The sequence below is a fragment of the Pieris brassicae genome, chromosome 3, assembly GCF_905147105.1.
Source record: "Pieris brassicae chromosome 3, ilPieBrab1.1, whole genome shotgun sequence".
Classification (NCBI taxonomy): Eukaryota; Metazoa; Arthropoda; class Insecta; order Lepidoptera; family Pieridae; genus Pieris; species Pieris brassicae.
Genome location: NC_059667.1, coordinates 19,515,150 through 19,535,968, shown reverse-complemented (window position 1 = coordinate 19,535,968; position 20,819 = coordinate 19,515,150). Strand labels below are relative to the sequence as shown.

Genomic DNA, 20,819 nt, shown 5'->3' with positions numbered 1-20,819 from the left:
ACATTTTTTTATTTTTTATAATAATTGATTACATGCCACGTGGAGCAAGGTCGCAGCTCCTTACATCTTATAAAACAAACTATTTAACGATTAAAAGGAGCAGCGAAAAAATAGCTTGCCAGTTGTACTCGTCTATTCTAGCTCTAGGCTTTGTTTCGAGCGCTGAGGGCCTACCATAAGCTTTCTTGAAACAATCCAATTGAGATGCTGATGAGTTTAGGTTCCTACATCCAAAAGTGTTTTTTTGTCGTATAAATCATGACCTCCTATAATATGAAAGGTATTGGCCATTGGCGTCGCAAGACCGAACGATTGAACGATAATTTAGTTTGTAGTTTTTAGGTAAGTCTTAAATTTAACTGTCAAAGTTGGTTCGACAGATAATTCTATAATAATAAATAAAAGTTAAAAATTATAACAAATAATTCAACAATCATAATATATATATAATATCATATATATATAGATATATATAGATATATATTTAATAGTCAACTATTCTTTTGCTATATTTTAAACGTAAAGTTTTCAAATGATGTTGTTTACAAGTGTAAACAAGTAAACAAGGACAAGTGTGGATGTAAATACATTGCTAAACGTTACCGTCAAATTTTGATAGGATGTTTACAAAATTTCAGGGGGTATACCATAACCTCTTATTGCCAGCCTATTGACAACCTACAACTGTGATGTATCGCTTATTCTTACCATGACATTGTCAAAACGAGACATTTTTTGTTCCCACGTGTCCTTAGCGGTAATCGAATTTCGTTCATTTAATTTGTATGAAAATTCGTAACGCGCGGCTCAAACAAAATTTGAACGTTGCGTCTTCAAACTATGACAGAATTAGCGATTATTATACACGGTACATCTTATTGTTTTTAATTTATGAACTAGTTAAATTAATTAACTATTGAATTTTATATGTTCTAAACTATTATTAAGACACGTTCAATACAAAAAAGTTGAAGAAAATGTGAACTTGTAGAATCGCTTATAGTTAGACGGCGCAACGGTCATATTTTGGTTCAGCCGAGAGAGCATGGTACGATTTTTCATACGAATTGATTGAAAGAAATCTTTTAACTGCTAAGGTCACGTGGGAACATAAACTGTCTCGTTTTCTCGATGTCATGGTATGAATAAGCATTGTAGGTTGTCAATATAGCTCTTGGTGAGGTTACTTTCTGCGTTACCAAGAACGATCAGTTTCTCCAATTTCTCGTCTCGTTTTCTTTTTGGCGGAGTCCGTACAAAACTTACCTACATTAATAATTGAATTATATAATGACTATAAATAATCATGGATGGCTTCAAATAATAAATCATACTTTTTAAATATTGTATTAAGTTGCTTAATTTTTTCAAATTGGATAACAGAACTCAGAAAAACATGAATAACAATAGAAACATTTAATTAAGTTTTATAGGTTAGCATGGTCAATTTATCTTAGGTATTATACGTATTAAAACTCATACATAATTTCAACGATCTTTATTTATAGTACTTACGGATTAATATTATAATATTTACAGTGAGGCAGTAACAGTGTCAACGAATCAAACACAATTCAACTTCCGTCTATTTTCTCCCAGTGCCAAGAGATAAATAGGTGGAAAATTAGCGTAAATAAATAACTACAATGTACAATAACAAAATCGATGTTATTCCAGCGCGTGTTGTTTAAAATATTTTGTCTGTGGACATAGAACTTTGATATTTATAGTCTATGCGTCGAAAAAAGACGCAGATGACATTTACATATGGCGGGAACTTTTTTGAACAAGTTGATCGAAGTACGAACTACGAAAAGTTGGAACAAGTTATGTCTGCTATCTACTCGTATAACTAAATATTATTTAAATAAATGTGATCTGTATTTTAAAACGTAAATCGGTCTCAAATCTGTGTAATGAGATAAAACGTCCAATATATTAAAGCATGAAGGCATAATTGTGACTTAAGGTATGTTTTCAAATATACGCTTGATTTTTATTTGATGAACTGTTAACAATTTTCAATAAATAAACCAAACGGTATAAAACGTATCTAAGATTTTAGATATGAGTAGAAAATGACGGAACGTGTCTTTGTCCAACGTTAGTATTTATATGTTTTTGTCCCATAAATGAGACTGATATAAAAGACATTTTACAGACTGACCGCAAACCAAATTAATAAATTCTAAAGTCGATAAATTTATAAAATGAATATTTTTCTAGGATGCCGAGGGCTAGTTTTTCTTTCACCTTGTAAGTTAAGAAATTATCTACAATTAGTTTCGCACGCTTATGAATTCATAGTTTTGAACAACACGCGAGGGATAACTATTTCCGATCATATCGAGAACTCATTCACTGACCTCAAAAGAGCGTCCTCGTTTAAACTTTTCCTTCGTTGTATTGCGGAAATATTATGGAAAATCTAATATGGTACGTACACAATAAAAATAATAATTATTTATCTTTGGATTAACGCAAAATGACAATTTCATAGATAGTGAAATTCTCGGAACTTTCTCTTTTTTAGTAACAGTCCTTTGAGGTCGCTGATGATTTTATTATGTAATGTATAAAACGAATTCTGTTTCACTTAGGACTAGGTCAACACGTTGAAAACTGCGTTAAAACCAGATATACTTAAAGTAATATACAAAATGCAGGATCTGGCAGGGCCACATCCCTATACAACGTCCATATATTTACACAACGTACACGCCACACGACGTCTTGCTCACTCTAACTTAAGATATTCATAGCGGCTTAGCCGACACTTAGACAATTATCGAGGCTTGATTCTAAGCGAATCCAGAAATGAGATTTAGTGCTAAGCCTGATTCCCGTAGCCTAAGTCTCATTTAGAATTTTTACTAATCAAGTCTGTCGACCAAGTGATTTCAAGCGACGCGTCGGAGTCATTTCGTTTTTCTCTAAAGTTTCTTTTGAATAGTTATATACAAAGTGCACTTATATTAATGAAAAATTCTGCTGAAAAGATGTTGGTAGAGTTCGGATGAATACTCGAAACTAATAATTTGCATCAATAAGAGAAGGTATTATAGCTAAAACGAGCTGCAATGTTTCAACTTATAAGATACTACAGCTCTATATAAAATTAATAAAACGAAATGACACTATAATTTGACGTCTGACGTCGACAATAAGTACGTAAATCAAGTGTCAAGACTGCATGGCGCGCTTTTTGTTTTAAACAATCAATAATTCAGTATTTATATTATATATAATTTATCAATAATATTTACAAGTTTACAAAAGCGACGTTCACAAGTCACGGTTCGAGTGGACTATCGATAAACATACCGGCTCGCGAGGATCACACTAATTAGTTCAGACATTATTTTTAAATATATAAAACACATTATATTCAGTAGGTACCGTATTTGTGACGATCATTATATTATGCAAAATTTAATTAAATTACTATTTACACATCACATGCCGGTGTTCGTTCAGATGTTCCTCATATGTATTCCGGGACAGTATCGTATCAATGGCCGAGAACATTCTATGTCTACGGCCGGATAATGCACCTTCCGCTATTGGGAATCGTCCTCGTCGTGACACAGGATCCTGGAATAGTAAGATGGTTTGTTTAAGCTATATATAGTATAGGCAATAAAGGCTTCTTTTGTCACGAAGTTTAATGTTAATTGAGACTGAATTAAGATAATTTAGTTACTGCTTTTAGATACACATATTTTAGAGGCATTTTGTGGTACAGCTACATATAGGAGGGCTATTAAGCATACGCAGACAATTTCTGCTATTCTAACTCTAACTCAAACTCAAAATAACTTTATTCATGTAGGTAAACAAGTACATTTACTACCAGTTCGCAAGTCAAGGGCGTGGAGCGGGCAAGAAGAACTGGCAAGAAAATCAATCCAAAGGATTAGAATCGTTTGAAAGATTCTTTAAAATATACAAAAAATAACAAAACATATAAAAATTGAGTATCCTCGTGAGGGATATAGGATTTATTATCAAGAAGACGGCGTCGGGTGCTCGACCAGATAAGACGTGTTGGCGGTTGAGTGCTGCGAGCGAGTGGGCGTGATACAATATTCCTTTGAGTACGCGTATTAGTGAGTGGTTTAAAATGTCGGTAGGCGTAAGCTACAATCATTTATTAATCAAGGCGAATTAGTTGGAAAATATTGTTGCTTTCTTTGTGTTTAACACACAATTTAGTGTTAGGGGTTCAATTTAGGGGTTTAGTGGGTAGGGCTTTTAGAGCGAGTCTCTCACACAGGGCGGAAATGCATTCCCCTTATTAAAAAAAAAAGGAGTTATTATGAATCGTATTCAAATTCTAATAAAAAATTATTTATTCATTTAGGTAACACAATGTACACTTATGATCATCAATAAAGAAATACATATTAAAATGCTTCTAATTTTACATTTACTGCCAGTTCTCAAATGAAGGGCGTAGAACGGAAGAGAAGAACTGGCATTAAACTCTCCGCAACTCTTTTCTACGAGACTTGGTCCTTTAAATTAATTTGTCCTGAGACTTGAAGAGCAAAGGTGACTAGCAATAAAACGTTTTTGAAACGTAAAAATAAAAGAAGATACTCACAATGTAGACACCACGAAGGCGAGCAGACGGATAAGCGGAATGAATGGAGCTAGCAATACTGCTACACCCCGACCTGGATCACCCCGCGATGGAACTCGTGGACCCCGTGACATACCCCATAATGCGGTGAGTGCACCTAAAGTCAATAGTACGGCATTGGGTGCAGCGGGCCGCGCTGCATTGCCATGCTGCATAGCGGCTGGTTGCTCACCTGAAACCAGAAAAGTAGTGTGTGATCGATGTGATTAAATTGAATGCTATACTATATTATCATTTATATATAATATACAATTAAATTTAATCACATCAGCTCACTTACCACTAAGCACATGGAGTACGACGGAAGCTGAGTCAAGGTTAGATGGTGCGCAGGAGTAGTTGCCGGAGTCTTCGCGCACAGGATGGTGTAGGACGAGGTGACCTACGGTGGTGTCGGGTCCCACTCGCTCTACCCGGATATCGCGAAGACCGCGCCGGTAGCTCAGCACTCGCTGATCGTTGTGGTACCAGAATATATAGGCGGGCTCCTCCAGCGCCTGTGTGATTATGCACTTGAGGCTGACCGTGCTGCCCGCTTTCACGTAGATCTCACTCTCGCCTGCGATTTCAATCTTAGGCACTGGAATATACCACGACATTGTCATATTAGATATTATATCTTGCTGTGTTTATGGGAGCTATAAACATAATGTATGGTATTAAAGTATTTATAGACTTTAGTCCAAGAATGTTTAGTTCGGGTTTAAGTTAGAAAGTTATGACTATAAGGAGAAAATCCTAAAATTTTTAATGATACATAGCTATGGGACGATATATTCACAAAATATGGGAATTTATTGGAGGCGCTCGATAATAGCGAATAAAGAAACTCGGAGGTGCTGTTGCCAATTGGCAAACGGAGTTTGTGCTAGATATCATTAGAATAAGATATATGTAAATACTTACGCGAACAAACTGCTTTTATTATAAAATAAGAAATTATTTGAATAGGATTGAGTTTATTTGCTGTTCATAAGGACACTTCTTAAACATGTACCCATGTAAATTGAGCGTAGTGCCGACTACAATTGTTTTCGTGTAGGAATTTACTTTTCAAGGAAGTAGGAGGTCTTACCCACAACGTTGAGCTGCACGAAGTGGCTCATCTTTGGCTCGGTCCCGACCTGGCATTCGTAAAGGCCAGCGTCGCGCGGCTGCACGTACTTGACTTGCAGCGTCCATGTGTCTGTGGCCTCGACGAGGAAGGCCTGGAAGCGCTCATCGGCGATGAAGGTGAATCGGTCGACAGTGAGTATGTGTGCGTCACGACGGCGTATCCACGAGACTGATTTGTTGCTAAGCTGGCGCACCTTGCAGGGCAGGTAGGCATGCGTGCCCAGCTGTGCTGTCACATTGTTCGGCGCCGCCGGGTCGAAGTACGGGCCTGTGTACAGCCCCACATAGCGCCGCGCGCGGCTTGCGCTGCCCGCCCCTCCCGCGCCACCTGTGCCACGCGCCTCGCCGCACGACAGAACTGCAATTGATCACAAATACATATTAATATTTAATATTCAATACATTGAAAGAAAACAATTTTTTAACCGGATTAAAGCTATTTGTATTATTATAAACTCTTAAATATTTTTACTCTTAATTATTTTAAAATTTTCCGACGTTTCGCGTGCTTTACAGCATGCGTGGTCACGGTGACTGAATACAAAAGGTTATGGCTAAGATAGTACTGTGTTCTCTTCTACGTTATTGTTTTCTTAACTTTTGACTATAAAATCGCCTCTTTGTATGTGAATTAGAGTATACTAGTTATAATTGCTAATGTTATGTAAGTTGTAAAGTCAGTGAGATATAACACATATGTTATGAAACCATTAAAGTTATTTCCGTATATTTAGACATAAATGTAGAGTATATAGAGTTACAATATTCATCACCTACATAATAATAATAATTAACAGTGGATAAATAGGAAACTGAAACACTTTAAACAGTTACAATTTAAATATAAATAAATACAAGTTCGACGGTCTCCAAGACTCTTTTAAATTTACTTTTATATTACGATTGATATAAGAAATATTTTTAGTTCCATTAAGCGTCTTTACGTCGAGGGAATTGTTCAACTCTGGGAGAAGAGGAGGAGGGCCAATATACAGTTTCAATAAATCTCGGTGAGGTTTTGCGGTTTGCGGTGAATCTTGCTTCGAAATGCAACCTTTATTATGCAGTACCCTACTCTTACTTGTCCGGTGCCTGTGCTAGGTTGCAAATGCTTATGTATTGGATTTGTTTTAAGTTATTAAAATGGTCCGATATAAACATTTTTAGATAATAAATTTTTTTTTATCTTAAACATAGAGAAATTAGTGAGCTACAAGAGAAAAGATTAATAGGAAAAAAGATGTAGCCAATAGAAAAATCTGTTATAGGGATGGTATCAAATGGATTCGAGTTGAGGAGGATCTATTATCTATACAAATAATCGTACGGTGAAATGACACCGTTTAAAAAGGTTGACATATCAAAAAAGAGATCGAAGTTGTCTGCGAATTTAGAAATTACAGGTAAGACTGGTAAGTATGGTACTATTTCAGTAGAAAAAAAAACATAACCTCCGAGACCAACTAAAGTGCGTGAAGGCAGAATATCGCTATTTTTTTGAGTCAATTTGAAGCCAACAATAGTATGTTTTATATAACAAATGTGATATAATTATATAATACCTTAAGTTTTTGAAGAGGCTGGTTATGTTTATCAAAACAATATAACATGTCTATCAATATTCGTACTTAGCACCTAATTTTATTAGCAGGGACAAATAGTTTAAGTTGAAGATGGAAGAATTATTAACTGAATATAACAATAAATAAAATCGCAAGAGTTTTATTACCAACATACCCGTATATATCAATCAATATTTAAGATCACTCACTCTACTTTGCATTCAAATTTAAGCCATAACTAATCTTTTTAACGACTTGTTTTGAAAATTGTAGTAAAACTTTCACTTCCATTTACTTAAAATCTAAAAAAAACCACTTATCCCTTTCTTTCACTCACGTCTTTAATTATAATGTGTATGTGTATACCTAGTGAACATATCTTAAGTTCACTAGTATATGCATCTTTCAAAATAATTATAATCTAAAACTGTTGGATTATATAGTACTTAATACGGCCGCAATTGAAGTAAATCTTTAAAATTTTATGTATGCTCCCAAATAACACATAAAAGAAACAAACATCAGTTAAAACAAAAAAAAACATACATATATATACTGTGACCCCACCATCGATATCCATAACCAAACATCACTGATACTAAACTATTTAAAAACCATAAATGTTTATACATACCGACACAATTACTAACACTCGTCGTGCCATATTTAAAAAAAAAATTGAAAGGTGAGATTGAAATGACAAAAATCATTGTGCGCTTTCTTCGATTCTGATTGGTCAACATAATCTCTAGTCCAAACCGCGTTGACACACACACACATGACAGGATATGACGCGTGTTATGCCTATATGAATTGTCTTGGAGTGGATCACAATTGTTTTTATATATGCGTATTCTAATTTTAACTAAATCAACGAAATCATGTTTTTAATGTAAAATTTGATAGAGACAAATGGATTTCTAAAAGAATTTGTATGATAAAGCTAGTTCATCTACACATGGGCTTGACCCAGGCGTCGCTCGCCTTGGCTCGCCGCGGCCGACCTACTTTTGACAAAAAGACTAGTCGGAAGTATAGTGAGCGGGTTCTATAGTGTGGTGTTTTAATTAGAACACACGCTTCGAAGCAAAACAAGAGCATTTGAGATGATTTCTCTCATATATCGCAGCATTATGATAAATCTAAAATTATTTTAATATAAACGTTAAAGCTGTCTCCTCAGAAATGTGTAAGGCTTAAAAATAGTGCTAATAAATTATATGTCAATCCAAAAAATACGATAAATATAATTATTTTTATTACTTCCAAGCATCGTAAAATATTAAAATTCTAATAATGTTTATATTTGATGTTTAATTAATTAAAAAGATTTTTTTTGTTAAACACTTGCAAATACTTTATTTAGATTTGATATTCAAATGTTTAAACTTGGTACTGTTGTATAGGATGCATTAAAGAACACGCAATTCTCTAATTACTTAGTATTTCTTTCACCCATACAGGATTACAGAAAAGAAGCCTAATTAAATTTCATTAAGCGTATATACAGATCTCAAAAGTAATTTGAAACTTTTCTCATCTACGCGAAAGCCGAGTCGCAATTAATATTAAGCAACGCGGCCTCGAATCACTCTAAATACTCGGTAAATAAATGCAGATTAAAAAAGTGTGCGCATTCATGGCTCTATAGAATTTGTGTCAATTTAGTAATAGTGGCCGCTTATGCAACGCTCTGCAGTGCGTCGCGCTCTGGTGTACGGGTGTGCGATTCCCGGGACTCAACGGAGACATTCGGAACAGTTTTATCAAAGTTATCAGCTGGCCTAGAAGGGCGGGGGAGGGCGAGGCCTTTCGTTCGAGCGAGCCATACTGTAAAATTACCAGAACTGAGCTAACTAAATTCATATACAATCAGTGATAGGTCGATCAATGTTTGTATTGCAATAATTTATTTATGTTTGGTATTAACATTTTGACAATTAATTTTTTTAAAGACATTTGTGACATTTAAGCCGGTAAATATGAATGTTAGACGCATCTTATTTCAGAAATTAGATTGTTGGAAATTAAATTAAAAACTAACAATTTCATGTCTATAAAGCCTTACATGGCGTAGAGGTCCCGATTGAATGCGAGCGACCCCGGAGTCTCTGCAACGTGGCTTTGTAGGAACTACTCGAGGTGGCTTTAGTGGGTATTGATCACCCAGTCTCTGAATAGCAGAGATTCTGGTGTGGGTCAAATCCCACATACCCATGAAACCTTTGGGGGCGCAAATGCATTTCCACCGTGGAAATAGAAATAAGACTATTAAACCTGTTTAAATAACTCAGAATTCCAAACATTGTTATACAGTCTTGTTTTATTTGTAATTAAACATTAATATAAATACACCTTTGCCGGAAATACAAAATTGTTTGAAGGCTTTTGAAGTTTAGCGTTTAAAACATAGTATTGATGTTTTACGAAGAAATAATTAATAGGTTGGTCGTTTGATTTTGTACTTTATAGTACGTATTTGTGATCCATGCCCCATAACATTTAATAGCATTATCATTTAATAGATTCTGGATAACTTAAGACAGTGTATTGTACAAAGAATTTCATGAAAATTATGCAACTATTAGGTAATGTAAAGTAAACCACTGCGGAAGAACGAGAGAAGATATTTAATAACTCACTTTCAGCAAAATATAAAATAGTTAAAAGTTTAAGCGGATATGCGCGAAGCAGACGTGAAAATATATTTTCCCGTTTAATTTATCCGTCGTGGATTCTGAACTACGTAGCTCTATGCGCTGTAGAAGGCACGTTAACCGCTACGGCGTAGCGCATACTAACAACTTGTGATTACAGAGTTTTAAGGGAGTTATACTTGTTTACTAATTATTAAAAATTGAGAATAGAAAGCTTTTAATAACATATTTATGGCAGTAACTGATACTTAACACAAACTTCCTAGTTTATTTTTAGTAGGACAAGCTGTACAATGTTCCGCATAGTTAGCGTTGTCGTCCCAGAAAAAAACTATTTTACGATAGATTAAAGGAGAGGTAAAAATATAGTTTGTTAAATAAAAAAAGTTGAGGTCTTTATACTTAACAAAGACTTAATAACATAAATTATAGATGCCAAATGATCCTTATGTAGGTTTCCGTATACCAAAAATGAGTACAATAAAGTTAGTACGATGACTAAACACGAAAATATGCGATTATCTTGAAGGTCAAACGGTAAACCGCAGACAGTGAAAACTTCAAGGCTTAGATGTGTCTATACAAAGCCTTTGTGTATATAATTTATATATTATACTAAAAATATAGTAAAATAAAGTAAAATTTTAAGGTTTATCTATAGTTAAATATTGTTTTTAATAATACAAATGTATAAATAAATGTCAGATTAGCACAAAAAATATAATAAATCAATGGCGGTCCAACCTTTTAGGTCTGGGCCTCAGATTTCTGTATCTGTTTCATGATCGTTTGTGAATGGAATAGGCAAGTAGGTGATCAGCCTTCTGTGCCTGACACACACCGTCGACTTTTTGGATCTAAGGCAAGCCGGTTTTCTCACGATGTTTTCCTTCACCGTTCGAGCTAATGTTAAATGCGCACATAGAAAAAAATCCAATGGTGCACAGCCGGGGATCGAACCTACGACCTACGGTCAGATTAGCATATAGCGGGAGAAGATGCCTGAAAGATAACTGGGTTAAAATATTAAATGGATATTACTTAAACCGAAAAGTTATCAAAAACTTTAAATATCTTTATGTAGTTGCAGTGGTAAAGAAAATTAACGTGTCTGATGGTATGGTAACGTTTGCAAAGTAAAATTGGAGGAAGCTAATGAAGCAGAACGATTTCAAATACGCTAAGTATATTTATATCTTCTCAATACTTGACGTGATTCACTTTGCGCCAATGGAATTTTCTTTGTATGTGCTTTATTAGCATTTGTTTGTACGGTAAAGGTCATGAAACTGGCTCGTAGACTATAAATTGACATCGTTTTTAAATCTACTAGAAGCCTATAAAGTAATTTTTTGAAGACAACAGTTGTCCGAGTTTTGTATTGATTGATGCTCGCATTGATCGATCAGACGAATAAATAAAATATATTATAGGAAATTGTAATGCAATAAACTACTACCTAAAAATGTTATGTTACTAGAAGTGCTATAGGCACCTTTATGACAAAGTTCATATTGAAGTAATATGATATATTAGCTTTAATTTCGCTCTCTTGAAAACTGTGGAATGTTCACTAATAAAGTTTATATTGAAATGTTTTGCTTCAGAAATCTTTTTACACTTTATTAACGCGAGTACGATATAATATAATGAACGTTTAAATGAAAATACAGTTTTATAGAATTAAATGCATTTTTATTTGAGTACGAAATTAAATTAATCCAGTGTGGGCGATTAAGATCACAAAGACTTAGCTCAACTTGATTTGTAAATAAATCAAATACCTAATTAACAAAAATCCCCTATACACAAGACATTTACTAAGGACTTTAATGTGTGAATATGTTATTATTTAAATAAATAATATTAGATGGTAATTACTTTACCCTAACAAACCCTAAACTCACAAGACTTTACCTTTACGAAAATTTCTTTGACTAGACAAAGGTTTATAATAAAACTGAAAATTTTGGGACGTTTTGTGTTTCGTGTGCTCGGACGGTCAAAGGCTTTATTCAAAATACTTTATGTATTTCATATGTTTCAGTAACTTTTATTTATAACTAGCTATTGCCTGGGCAATTTGTTCACATGGAAACAGGGTTGCATAGTAATAAGGATCTAATCCTACAAGCGGTGGTAGCCGAGTATGTTGTGATTATAAATATCCTCTTAAGTCTTCTAAATAAAATCTATGCATTATTAAATACCTACAACTACAAACCCCGACTTTAGTAAATCTTAATATATATAAATCTCCTGTGACGATGTTTGTCCGCGATGGACTCCTTAACTACTTAACCGATTTTAAATTACATTGGCACACCGTGAGCAGTCTGGTCCAACTTAAGAGATAGGATAGCTTAAATCTTTAATTATAGTCGCAATTTTATTTCAAATTATTTGTCTATAATTAATTGACAGGCACAATTATCTGTTAATTCCAAAAGATTCTAACAGATGTCGATACTTTTCGACTGTTGAGTTGTAAGAGGTTGAGTAAGTAATCAATAGATGGCACTGCTATGGTAAACCGACAAACGTGTATGGTAGCCCATTCAATATCATGATTACCACGTGTTATTGAGGCGTAAGTATAAATTAAATTTATTTTTTAGTAAACGAAATACCGTGAAATTCAATTATTTCTCCTTTTTGTAATTTTTGGTGTTAGCATAGCCAACCACGTGTTATTTAGACCACATTAAGGAGAAACGAAGTTCGCGGGGACAGCTAGTAGTATATAAGGTAAAGTATACTGGTTAAGTCTTAAAGCGAAACAAATTCATTGGGACACAGCCGAGGTTAGGCGGATAGCAACTAAGTTAATCATTCTCTAACTGTTCTATGTGGTAAAATGTAATAAATAAAAACGAGTGCTGCGACTGTACCAAACATATGGCTGGGATGCAGAAATACGAAGAATGTAGAGAAAGCAATTTGGCTCGCGATCGAGACGCGACTCATAAACCCACGCCGAACAACACATCAATTTCGGTTACGCCGTCCATTAGAGCCTGTGTTTAATGTTTATTACTTGTGCACAAACTTCCTTAAAGCATCATAAAGTAAAGGAAACTGTGGCCTTACGGCTGTAATGAGAACATCACCCAGGCACCAAATATTCCATTTACCACAGAAACAGTAAAATCAGATTGACTGCTTCGTTACTCTGATAGCGGATCAGTTAAAAACAAATATACGCTATTTCGGTTTTTATAAGAAAAGCTCCAATGGGCATGTCATTTAAGTAAGTAGTTTGGAAGTCGACCGCGGTTAAAGGCTTCTACATAGGTTATCAAACTATTCGGTAGTCACATAATGCATATTGTAACATAGATGCGACCTACCTACATTTTTGTATAAAGTAATTTTATTTTATATAGCTTATTTCCAAATCATTTCATGACACGATGTACAGAACAAACCTACTCGAAAATTCCTCGTAAAGTTAATGTTATTATTTGAGAAATAAAGTATCTTTGAACCTTTGAATAATTAAGTAGATCGGCAAAAATATTTTCATGTTATTAATTATATAGCTTAGAAGTGTATATAAAATTAATGGGCTCATCTCCCACTAAACCTAGGCTAGGCTAGGACTATAAGCGAAATTTATACGCCACTTCATTAATTATTAATACGAAATTAGACTACAAATAAAGTACACAAAGTGAAGCGATGTTATGGACGTGTTAACACAGCTTTACATACAACAATGTGTGTTATTTGTGAATAAACAATGCAGAGGACAGTGTAGTCGCCGGGAATTATTCGAATTAACATCAAGTGGCGTTGTCTCACTTCGCATTCACCTCTTCAACGTTAACAATTATTTATAAACATACGCGAATCCCAACTACAAAACACTAGTTAACACTTATTCACAAAAATATTTAACACTTTAAAACTCGATCTCGTTATAAATTCGTATAAATTAATCACCCTTTAATAAAAGAGCTTTGAAAAGTTCATATAAGCGCATAATATGTTGTGTAAGCTTTATGTATTATATATATGCAGCGCTCGCGTAAATAGCAGTATAAAGTATGAAGCAAAAATGTACCACGTACAAATTATGTTTAGAGTTTTACAAGCAGGTCGGCCGCTCGCTCGTCGCTCGAATTCCCACGTTTTATTTTCTCTCGCTTCCATAGCGCCGTCCCGCGATGTGTGACCTGTTCATTCCTCCTTCCCCGCCCCTTCCCTTTCCCTGGGACGTAAAAGGCAACATCCTTGTAATTCAAGAGCTCTTTTCAAGTTACTCGCCGAATGTACGAAATGGCGCCACTCGCGTTTGTTGAAATTGGAAGGAGTATTTTCGAATGACATCCGACGCGTAGAGCTCCACACGTCAAAGGTCTTCGCTCCCGGGTTGAGAGATTGAAAATGTCACAGTCTTCATTTTTACTCGAAATTTCCTTAATTAAAAGCTTACGTTATTCTTTGAATAGAACGCTTCTTATTTTAAAAATGAAATATTTGTTCCGCGTCTGATCTCGTTGAATATTGATTATGAATTGTAGGAAATAAAAGTGTTAATGGTCGAAGTTTCTGCTGCACATGAGTGACTGCAAACACTGACACTAGAGCAGGTAACTGGAACCAACAATAATTGAACTACACAACTCCGAACAAACTAAAAGATAAAGTTCTGTGTCAGCATTTAATACTAAGTAGCCCGAAGGGATTATAGGATGGAATCTCGGTCTATATTTAATCAGTTGAAGCTTGATTAGTGTTGTATATGCTGGAAAAAGATATTTATCATTGGTAAATATAAAAAAAATTCAAATTGTGTCGTAATAATAAACGTAGGGCTTTTAATATTACTAAAATATTTTTCGACCATTGCGCATGGGCCATTCGAATCGATTCACGAATTACTTTAGGTTACGGGCGTTTATTAAAATTTTAATAACTGTTTCAGAGGATCGCATGACTGAAAAAAATATATGATTATATAATAAAATTGAAACCTTAACTAGGCTAATGACGTAGGGTAAAATTTTGGTAATCTTCAGATTTGAGAACGCGTCGTTTTTTCGTTAGCCTTGTAACTATATTTAAATTTCTTGAATCAGTGTTGGTCTAGGGGCTTGAGCGTGCGATTCTAGATACTGAAGCCATGTGTACCAATAAACTTTTCCTTCATATTACGAAATAAACATTCGCTCATACGGTGAAGAAAAACATCGAGAGAAAACCGTTTGCCTTAGACCTAAAAATCGACGACGTGTGTCAGGCACAAAAAGCTTTATAAAAAAAAATAACATGTACGAGCCACACTGTAAATTTGCTAACTTTTGCTGGCTTTCTTAGGTTTATAAGCGTGGCGTTAACACAATCGTCGAAGTTAGGCCCCGAGAGTATAACAAGACGCAGGCACTCCCTTCAGCATTTCAATTCATAGCATCAATTTAATTATAAATATAATATTTGTCATTTATTCTTTTGTTTTAGAAATCTATGACCAAGAACTACATGTTGTAGCGCCACTGGTTTTATTACAGAAATTTAAAATATATATCTATATAATTCAAATAAAAAAAACCTTCGTACTATACATATATACATACATTAGGTTACCTTAAGCCAACATTACAGTGTATAGATCACTGTTCAAACACAAGTGTGATTCAATTACGTATCTCATACGACCAACTCGCACACTCGCGTCATATTTACATAAGGGATCCAGTTGTTTGTTTGTTTTATGAATATTTGTGTTGCTGAAGTTTGTGGGCGCTCACCAGATGTCGCCAAGCGCCAAATACGGGAGAACCACAAGCGAACAATGAAATACGTCCTTACTGATTTGTAGTACAGAAGACTTAACTTAACTCAACTTGTATGAAATGCCGCACAATGGGGCAAACGCTCACCAGATGTCGCCAAGCGCCAAATACGGGAGAACCACAAGCGAACAATGAAATACGTCCTTACTGATTTGTAGTACAGAAGACTTAACTTAACTCAACTTGTATGAAATGCCGCACAATGGGGCAAACGCTCACCAGATGTCGCCAAGCGCCAAATACGGGAGAACCACAAGCGAACAATGAAATACGTCCTTACTGATTTGTAGTACAGAAGACTTAACTTAACTCAACTTGTATGAAATGCCGCACAATGGGGCAAGCGCTCACCAGATGTCGCCAAGCGCCAAATACGGGAGAACCACAAGCGAACAATGAAATACGTCCTTACTGATTTGTAGTACAGAAGACTTAACTTAACTCAACTTGTATGAAATGCCGCACAATGGGGCAAGCGCTCACCAGATGTCGCCAAGCGCCAAATACGGGAGAACCACAAGCGAACAATGAAATACGTCCTTACTGATTTGTAGTACAGAAGACTTAACCTAACTCAACTTGTATGAAATGCCGCACAATGGGGCAAGCACATTTCTACGTCTGCTTCATTTCTGTTCTTTAGACAAGTAGCTGATCAGTGGTTTTTGAGTTTTCAAGTTAACATCACCATCTTCTTCTTTAAGTGCCTCTCCATTACTGGAGGTTGGCCGTCAGTCTCTAGAATGGTGTTATGTCCTGTGCCAGATGCTGCAACTCATCCGCAAGCCATGATTTCTTTCTTTTACACGCCGTTTACCCTGGATTTTACTTAATATAATTAATTGGAGGAGGTGGTAGCGGTCATGGCGAAACACGTGGCCTAGGTATGCAACATTCCGTTGTTTAATGTTCTGCATACATCACCATACTAGCAAGTAAATCCTATGATATTTGTAGTATATCAAACGAAATAGTTTCATCTTTATTAAAACCAATTAATTATAAATATCCTTACTTTATATTGCCGCTTCGATCTGCTTTTCTCCGGTTTGCTCTATTCCATTCTGCCGTCATTATATGGGGATACGTGACCCTCACTTGTTTAAGCGTTATAACGCTTACGAACAACATTTGATTATGTGTAACATTCCTGTCGGATACAACTATTGTTTACGAAAGGTTACCCATAGGTACTATGTATAGGATGTCAAGTTTTTTTTTTAATTTAATTTATTAATTAATTATTAACCCATTATTGTGTTCCTGCTTCATTGTAGAATAAGTTTAAACAATTACTATTTCCATATGCTTGGTATGTTTATTCATGGTTATAATTATAAAGTGCTGCTGTCATATAATATTTTATTTCATAAAATACTTTTCTACTATAGTATTCTAATAAATATAGTAAAAACTCCAGCATGATATAAACTACTTACTACTACGTTATTGTAATCATTCTAACTCTTAAAATAGAAAAGTTAACAGCTAACATATAACTATAACTTTATATGCAAAATTGTCACGCCACAGTGTTGACAAATAATTTCCTCTAAAACGGTAATACAGATTCTTATGAAATTTTTTATGTATGTTCGATAGGTCTGGGAGAGTTTATCGCCTACCTCAATTTTTATTTTAAAATTTTGGAAGAGCTCTTTACTCGAGTTTATTTCACGATAGGGTTTTAAAAATGTATATAACCCTCATGTTCACCCCTCTTAATTTTTAATAAGTCAAATCCTTTTCCGGTATATCAGGATTCATAGACGGCCCGAATTTAGGCTAAATATTATCACGTCTCGTCCGTTTATGAATATTGTGCATCAAAAGCCTCTGTTTTTGCGTATAAACGAACTCCCTTATGAACAATTACAATGGATTCCAATTATACAGACAATAACAAGAAGATTGCACCAGTCTCCCCTCAACAGAATAATACAAAGTAGATCCCCGTAGTTCAGTATCGTTGTATGTCTGTCTGTGCGCACACAGACACAAGTATTAATGAAAGACAGACGTCGAGTATTGAGGACGGCCCTCCTGCAAGCCTCCATCGCCACCGCAACTCTTTGTTTATCCAGTAGGGAAGGCACGATGTTAATTGTTAGTTAGGGATACGGTATAGTGATTATATTTAGATTTTATGGTTTTTTAATGACTTGCCTTCTGGGTAGGATACGGCTTTCTGATCTATTTGGAGTAATTTAAAAGGATCTTAGACTACGTGTAATACAAAAGGTATTACATAAAAACACTATTGGTCGTTAAAACGTAAGTTATTTTCACTTTTTTTAAACTAGCTCCGCGAATTTCGTCTCGCCTTAATATGATTTTACTCAGACTAACCTTTTAAGTATCTACATACCAACATTTGGAACATTGTAATTTGTAATATCTACCCTCGGGCCTAGGACGTATTGATACATACATTCTAAACCACAGTCTCGAAGTGTCCACGAAGTGTTACTAAATATTATATAATTAAGCAATAAACAATATATAACTATAATTAAATATATTTATTAATTAACACTTCGTTACATTACAATTAAAAAAAATTGAACGTAATGAAATCAAAAGGAGGGCGGCCGGAACAAAAAATAAACTAAACTGATACTTATTTGTAGCATAACACGATCCCAAAATGGGATCTTATAAGAAAGTTACATTTAAGCATTATGTCACACTAAAATAACATAGCAAGCAAGAGTGTCTGCTCTGTGTAGTTAGTTTAATGGCAGTAAGAAGTACCGTCAAAACAATATACCTCAGTGCAACTAACCGTGTATTAATGGGAAAAGGGAGTACATAGCAACTAATTAAATGTAAATACAATTATCACGGAATAGTTAGATAGGAAGGTATAGATATTTTGGATGAAAATCTTCATATTTTCATGTTCTGAATCAATTGATTCGAAAACGCTTCTTAGTAAACTCTAGATTGATTTGTTATGAATCTAATTTAAATTTAATATAATTCGTTATTACTATCAAGATAGAAGCTTTGTATATATATAGCTCAGTAATAAAAGCCAGTATATATAGCAATATATATATATGTCATTGTAAACGCTACAAAATGTTCACAAACAAATACAAATACGTTTTGACAAATAACTGAATTCTTCTAGTTTGTGTGGGTTACGAATACATATTACTAATGTAATAAATTAAAATATATGTTTATTATGCATCTGGAACACTCACTACTGAAAGAGGGATGTCGTAGCCAGTGGAAATCTTGGTCTCTGCATATAGACCAAAAGGCGTGATAATATAAATATAAATAATAATTAAAGAATTAGCTGATATACAAGTCAAAATTGAAGCCACTGATTTTTTTGTCCATTATTTTTCGCTTGTCTCGCGCGATGTATATCGACACGTATATGCATTGCGGAAATGGTCCGCGTGTTACCGCACACTACACGATATAGCGCCAATATATCGTGTGTGCGAATGCCAGGGGCAGTCAAAGTGCAATTACAACGCTGCTTATGTCCTGAATTATTCACGAGCGCACGTGAAATGTTTAAAATCGTCTGTTAACCGTGTACTGTATGTTTGTAAGAAACTGCTGTATTACCAGATTAAAACACCTTATATTATACATCATATGTTGGCCTAGTGGCGTCAGCGTGGGTCTCTTATCCCTGAAGTCGTACGTTTGATCCTCGGCCGTGTACCAATGTAGTTTCTATCAATCTGAGACTATCTCATAGGAAAACGTCGTGAAGTAACCGGCATGACTGAAATCCAATTATAGAAGGTTGATCACATATTTTTTTTAAGGAAGATGGGACAAACTAGTAGGAAGCTCATCTTATGTTAAATGATACCGCCCCTGGATGCCACTATATTATTTTTAGTACCTAACCGTTAATCCTAATAATAAACCCACGTTATAATTATTAACTATATTACTATGATTTAATAGCCTATGACAATCAAACCGGTCTCCAGTTATTTAAATTCATCTTGAATAATAAAACCATGATAATTAAACGTATAGTACTCTGGTAGTAGTATTTTCTTTTAATATCTTGTGTTTATTCAATGCATACGTAAAGTGTATATTGTGTCCCGAAGGGCGCGTCGTAGACAAAAGGGTCGGCTCAGGTCTACAGCTCGTCCTTTGTCCTCCCCCTTCAGCCTCTCTGGCTCTGGAGGGGGAGTCTCCCATCTCATACATTCCTATCACACCGCAATCGAGTGGTGTCCGTACTGTGTAGGTAATTAAAAGAAATGATGCCGCGCTCAAACAATCTGCAAACAAGGGCTTGCAAAGGGGTTCTAACTAGAAGGATATACTGTTATGGAAGTTTCATCATACAAGCCATAAATAATCTTAATAAAATGGTAACAATTGGCACTGACAAGGTGAGCAAGCACAAAAACTTGCCAAGAATTATTTCACTTTTGTAACTGTTAAATAAATCAATATTAATATAAATTTGTAGAAAGAAATTATCTAGGTTGTAACTTATCCTAAATAACCAACCAAGTATTATGAAAGTATTGATCAAGAATAACGATATGGTATAAAATCGTAACAATTGGCACTGATAAGGTGAGCAAGCAAAAAAACTTGCCAAGAATTATTTCACTTTTGTAACTGTTAAATAAATCAATATTAATATAAATTTGTAGAAAGAAATTATCTAGGTTGTAACTTATCCTAAATAACCAACCAAGTATTATGAAAGTATTGATCAAGAATAACGATATGGTATAAAATCGTAACAATTGGCACTGATAAGGTGAGCAAGCAAAAAAACTTGCCAAGAAATATTTCACTTTTGTAACTGTTAAATAAATCAATATTAATATAAATTTGTAGAAAGAAATTATCTAGGTTGTAACTTATCCTAAATAACCAACCAAGTATTATGAAAGTATTGATCAAGAATAACGATATGGTCTCCAATAATAAACATTGTTATACTTTCAATAGGACATGGTACAAAAATATACTAGTAATTTCCTTACATTACTAAACAATTACAAATATTACAAGAAATATTTTTTGGTAACAT

The 20,819-nt window shown here is 34.6% G+C and overlaps 1 protein-coding gene across 1 annotated transcript in view; it reads right to left on the bottom strand.

The window, feature by feature from the left end:
• Positions 1–1,489: 1,489 nt before the first annotated feature.
• Positions 1,490–20,819, bottom strand: part of LOC123707617 (hemicentin-2-like) — a 61,425-nt gene continuing 42,095 nt past the window's right edge. The window contains exons 3-6 of the mRNA XM_045657846.1: positions 5,721–6,119; positions 4,926–5,225; positions 4,607–4,817; positions 1,490–3,594 (exon numbers count right to left, since the gene is read on the bottom strand). Coding sequence (XP_045513802.1) covers positions 3,561–3,594; positions 4,607–4,817; positions 4,926–5,225; positions 5,721–6,119 — 944 coding nt within the window. The 3' untranslated portion in view covers positions 1,490–3,560. The remainder of the gene's footprint in view (positions 3,595–4,606; positions 4,818–4,925; positions 5,226–5,720; positions 6,120–20,819) is intronic.